Source organism: Artemia franciscana, unplaced genomic scaffold (assembly GCF_032884065.1).
Source record: "Artemia franciscana unplaced genomic scaffold, ASM3288406v1 PGA_scaffold_44, whole genome shotgun sequence".
Lineage (NCBI taxonomy): Eukaryota > Metazoa > Arthropoda > Branchiopoda > Anostraca > Artemiidae > Artemia > Artemia franciscana.
In genome coordinates this window covers 17,989-24,147 of record NW_027062684.1, presented here as the reverse complement: position 1 = coordinate 24,147, position 6,159 = coordinate 17,989, and the positions used below count along the sequence as shown (strand labels likewise).

At 36.8% G+C, this 6,159-nt stretch overlaps 1 protein-coding gene across 1 annotated transcript; it reads right to left on the bottom strand.

The window, feature by feature from the left end:
• Nucleotides 1-5,439: 5,439 nt before the first annotated feature.
• On the bottom strand, nt 5,440-5,841 carry LOC136041845 (uncharacterized). The gene has a single exon (XM_065726622.1). The coding sequence runs from the start codon at nt 5,839-5,841 to the stop codon at nt 5,440-5,442; it is 402 nt and encodes a 133-aa protein (XP_065582694.1).
• Nucleotides 5,842-6,159: the final 318 nt, after the last annotated feature.

The following is a 6,159-nucleotide window of genomic DNA, read 5'->3' as shown; positions in this document are numbered from 1 at the left end:
ATTATTGAACTCTTGTGATGAAGACCACATTTGATTATTATATTGATCACTGTTCAACTTTGGCAAAATAAAATATGTCAAATCAATAATAATAATAAATAAATAATAAATATATTGGAAAAAACCCGTCACAATTGAACAAAAGACGGATAAAAAACAAAAGAGAAGAAAACGCACATACAAAACACAACGAAACTTCTTGAAATGAAAATAATCACGAAGGAACTATAATACAACTATGTAAGAATGGCGGTCCACTGGTGGTTACTCGCTTCTACTCTATCACGGTACTTTTCAAGACACGCTTCCACCGCAGTAAATGGGTCAGGTACTGAATACCGCCTCGTTAGGTAAGAATTACTTGTTCTTAATGGCATCTCAAGTAGGAACTTGAGGTACCTGAAGAATATTCTTCTTATAGTTACTTTATTCGAATTTGTAAGTAATTTCCAGAACGGCGAAACGTAAAGAACATGGGGTAAGGCAACAGCAACAAATATTTGTGCACGCAGCGACCTATTTAGATTACGCTTGGAGGAAACCGAAGCTCCATAAGCTGACCTGATCTTCTTCTCGATGTGCTTTACAAGCAGTGCTCGTGTATGCTGAAGAGTTTCACCGATCGGCAGACCCAGGTATACAATTGACTTAGAGGGCATGACCACCTGTGACCCTAGTTGGATTTCGGGTTGAGAGGCATTCCAGTTAAATAACAGTACTTCACATTTTGTCACATTAAAACTCAACCCAATTTCATCATACTCCATCTCCAAAATTTTAAAGTTAGATTCCAAAGAAGACAAAATTCTTGAAAAGTTTAGAAGGTCATCTGCAAACCCAACTAGGGACACGTCAATGCCTTTAAAAATACAGCAAGGGGCCACTTTTGACTGGGCCGTCGATATGCTGTTGTTGAACAGATCAGGTGATGATACGGCTCCCTGTTTTATACCTTTCTTCACCACAGCAAACCTACGACTTAATTTACCTGACAGTTTAATACGGACCTTGAGCCTACTATACATGTCGTTCAAGGGTTTGACAATAGCACGGTCAACTCCGGACTTTCTCAGCTCAACCATATTCTGAGAATGGATACCCGAATCAAAAGCCCGCCGTACATCATATTTGGTTATACGATGGTTCGATGAGCAGGTTTACCCTTTTTCAAAACTGGAGTGATCACACCTAAACAGAAAATGTCCGGTACAATACCATGTGTTAGTATAATTTGGTAAGCTATTGCTAAATGCTCCGATAGAACTGGACCACCATTCAGTAGGTGTAGAGCACAGATTTGGTCGGCACCGGCGGATAATTTCTTCTTTAATTTTTGACAAAGGTGGGTTATTTTCGCACTAGAAATCACGAGGTAATTATGCTCTTTCGTCATAAGCTGATCGAGCTCTTCGCTAAACTTTTTGTTTTTCACTTCATCTGGTGGGGAGAATTCAGCAGCAAAATAATCTACCCATATTTCCTCATCTATATCACTAGCATTTTGTCCCGTACTTTCTACAGGCCTGGCACGGAGCTTCCAGACCAAATTAGGGTTTTCAATGATTTTTGAAACTGTTTCCCGTTTGAGGCTACTACGATGTTTTCGTAGCTCTTTCGCGAACCGCCGTTTTGTATAAACCCGCAATTCATTGACTACCCCGCTTCTTGGCCGGTCGCACTCGTGCCAAACCCCCAGCCAGAACTTGGCAGCTGCTCTTGCCTTCACAAGCTCACTGTTAGAGGCCCATCCTTTCACTCGCGACCCACGTCGGACGCTACGTAATGGGACAGCAACCCTTTCAGCTACTCTCAAGGAGTGGCAAATTTCGTAGAAATACATGTTCAGTTGCAGGCGTATCTCGCTTTCCGTTAGGTCACAATCCCACTGTAGGAGGTGGAAAGGCACTTTAATTTTCTTCAAAATTTGTTCACAATTGAGCTGGAACTGCTCACGGACTACTTTTTTCCAATCACGTGCTGGCTCAGGCTTGGTTTTTGGAGCACACTGGGGACTGACGGCTGGTATTGCAAAAGAGAGAGGTAAATGATCCGAATAGGCACCGTCAGATCCAACCGAGACTGACTCTAGGTCCAGTTTGTAAGTTACTACATGATCAAGATTTGAGACGGTTTTTGCGGTACTGATATAGGAATAGCACTTATCCTTCTTAGCAACTTTAAATCCGCTTGGTAAGGCGTTCAGCAATAGTACAGCCCGAGGGCAGGAATGATCGTCGAGATTGCAGTTAAAGTCACCAAGAATTATAACAGGGCATGATTTCTGGACTAAACTGAGGAATATAAAAGAAGTAAATTTGGCAAGCAATTTAAGGTCAGAAGCCAAGTTTACTTTCTTCATTTAAATTGGACTGATTTGGAGAATATATTTATTGATTTTTCTTTTCTTTTTTTTAATCATATAGTTATGAGGTTCTGTGGATCATGATGAGTAATAAAAGTATAAGCTTGTTTTTTTGTTTTTTTTGTACTCATCAAGTATTAAGATATCATAACTCCCAGTCAAATAGAATATTGAAGATAAAATTTTAATGGCAATTTTATCAAAGTAAGAAGACAACTGATTAGAATAGAATGAACAAAGATATCTGCAAAAAGAACCAGAGCTCTTAAAAATTTATTAAAATTGTAGCCTATTCTGTCAAAAGATTAATATCTTAGCATATAGATTTGGCATAAAATAGGGCTGGTGTATCTATATATACTCACTTAAAGAAGAAAATTATGGTAGCCTATAGACCTTGGCTTTCCTATTGCCTGATTAAGATGTTGGATCCCTGAAAGTTTGATTTATACTGAGACAACTAGCCTATTTTTTACAATTACAAGTGCTAAGGTAAAATTCTAGTTTATTGACTTTTGGCTATCTTAGAAAGGGGTTAGGTTAGGAAAATGAAACTTTCAGGGATGGGTCTAAAGTCTAAAGTGTTTCCAGGGAAGGTATTTTGAAGTACCTACCTCTATTTCCTCTATAGGGTCCTGACCTTTGATGACCTCTAAAAATATGTGTATTATAAAAGTGAAACCTTGCAAAATAAATCTTCAGCTTGAATGAAGTACAACAAAATTGTTTTCAGCTTCACAAAAAACATTTCCTATATTTAAAAAAAACCATTGATATGTCTTAGAATTCTACTCAAATAACAGGAATTGCATTTTCAGAACTAAAGGCAGAGAAATGCAACTGGTAACTGAAAATTAAGTTAAAATATTGTTTTGACAAAATTTCAATAGGTATGAACCAGTCATGTAGGCAAATTTCAGGGCCCTCTAGAGGGGGAAGGAGTGGAGGTTGGTACTTCAAAATACCTTCCCATGACATATTTTAGCCTTTAGAACCATCCCTGAAAGTTTCATTTTCCTAACCTAACCGCTTTCCAAGATAGACAAAAGTCAATAAACTAGAATTTTACCAAAAGCTATTTAACTTAAAAGTTCCTTCTCAGACTCAACTTTTCTGGAAATCCAAGTTTCATTCCCTTAGACCACTTGTATTCATGGTTAGAAAAACATCCCTCACACCATAATTGAGACACTGCTTCTGGAATTCACTAAAAATAGTTCAAATAATAATACATGACTAGTATAAAATATTATATCTAAGGTATTAATTCAGCATTCAAAGAAATAAAATTACCATAGCCATGTTTATACGTTTTTAAATTTTTATGTTGAAAACGTCATGTTTTAAGATAAGGTTATTTTTTCGCTATCCAAATTACTGACTAACAAATTCTTATTCGGCCGAAGTTTTCAAGAAAAAATGGAAAATTGTTTTGAAATTAAGAAAGTAAATACTAGAAAAACTCTAATCAAAATTAAATTTTTATTCGACTGAACTTTACTCAAAGAAATTTTGTCATTTCTTTGAAGAATATGCATTATTTAATTCTCAAAGAAAAAAAAATGAAGTAACATTAGCAATAAGGGTTTTATCTAACAAATGGAACCCCCGCGAGGAGAAAAATATGGAATCTGTATTTTTGTTTGTGAGTCTAGTAGTAGGAAGCTTGCTGTGCTGTTTTTTTGCAGGATAAAAAATTATCAAATATTTACATAGTAAAATAATATGCTGGTAGTTCTACAAATGCAGGACCATTTGAATTTTTAGTTACACCTGAGACAAAATTAATTACAGCACCCCCTTCCAACCCAAACATAAATACTGATTCAAAATCCCCTTTACCCCACTCCTCTGCAAGTCGCATGACCCAGAGCACATTGTCCCAGTCTTTCCTTTAAACAGCCCTGTCTATCCAAATTAGTTTAAATGAACCTTGCCTTCATAAGATTTATATTAACACAATCTAAATCATTTAGATTGAATTTGAGCAATTCATGTTACTTTCGATTGTTTAGGCTGAACACATTACAAATCCTAAGTTTAATTTCTTTAACTCTGTAATTTACTTACGTAAAAGAGCTTATAAACTTACGCTATGGAACCACAGACCAACCCAACTACATACCTTGAGCGAACCAATTTGATCATAGGCAGTGCGAAAGCGCTGCCAAAGTAAAGATCGATGTTGGAACAATGTTTTTTTTGGTCAATTTGTATCAAAAGAGTTGTCGTAAAAACTTCGAAAAGAACTTTGATTGAGATTTGAAAGGTTTACTACTACTACTACTACTAACAACAGCACACCGCAGTATCAAGCCGCCTGAGACCAACCCAACTACAAACGATCCTCTCACCATAGCATCAAACCACCTGAGACCAACACAGCTAAGCGTGATCCTCCTCCATCCCAATCTATTCGAAGGCTCTCTCTTTACATCCTGCCAGGAAGCTCCCATTTCCTATAAAAAAATTTTATGACATCCTCGCATCCCAGACGAGAACGCCCTGCTTTTCGTTTAACCCTATACAGTTGGTCAAAAAAGACCATCTTCAGCAATTTCTCATCCTTCTTCCTTAGAGCGTGGCGTAGCCATCTCAAATTTTCTTTCATTTTAACCCTAGAAAATAGGATTGATCTGCATTTTTCGTACAACCTACTGTTTGAAATGCTTTCAGTCAGCCGCGTACCCAGAACAATCCGTAGGCAATTTCTCTGGAAAAAATCTAGTAAATCTCCATCCGCTTTCCCGAGCACCAATACTTTAAAGCCATATTTGACCACTGTCATCACTGTACCTTCCATTATTTTAATCTCGGTTTGTGGACTTCTCTTCCTATTTTCCAAACTTTTTTAGCTGTGAAAAAACACACTGAGCCTTGGCTCTTCTATTTTAAACATCCTCACTGCTTCCACCGTCCGTACTAATAATACTACCAATGTAAGTAAAACTACCCATCTGAACATTCTATTTGTTACCCAACGTCACCTTTTCGTCTTCACTTATTCCTAACCCTAATTACTTAGTCTTCTTAAAATTAGTTTTCGAACCTATTCTACCACCCCGAACTCTCGATATCTAAAAAAGTTTATTTGTTTTGCTTACACTTTCATCTAGTATGATTAAATCATCAGCATAATCTGAGTCAAGGAGAGTTTTACATCTGCATTTGATTCCATGCTCTCCCATTGCCTTTCCTGACCTCATTAAGATAAAGTCCATCAAAATGATACATATAATAGGAGATAGAACACAACCCTGCTTAACTCCTGATTTAATACAAAACCAGCCGCTAACCTCTATTCCTACTTTAACCGCAGCAGTATTACTTTCGTACATAGCACTAATCACTCTAATGTATTTGTCTCGTATATCATACAAGAATAAGACATTTCCTAAAGCTCTTCTATCAATAGAATAAAACACCTGCTTATAATCTATAAAATTGAGGACCAAAGGTGTTTGACAACAAAGGAACATCTCAATTATCAACCAAAGAGTAAAAATTTGGTCCACAAATACACTACCTTTTCTAAAATCGCACAGTTCTTCTCTTAAAACTTTGTTCTAAAATTGTTCCTTCTATGTTCAACATTGTCAAATTTTAGCGTCCTTTTAGATAGCCGAATGTGATTAGAGGGCAACTTGTCCCCTTCATGTGCTTAGCATTTCCTCAAACACATCCAATTAAAATTTTGAGATAGCCATTTTGTTCAACATGGTTGAAAGGCTCAATAATTACGTCTTTTAAAATGACAACTTCTCAACCGTCCTCAGGGCAAGTGTTGTAAGTTATAC

Bases quoted from the DNA above. Each gene is read 5' to 3' on its own strand.
- LOC136041845 (XM_065726622.1), bottom strand. From the start codon at position 5,841: ATGTTCCTTTGTTGTCAAACACCTTTGGTCCTCAATTTTATAGATTAT.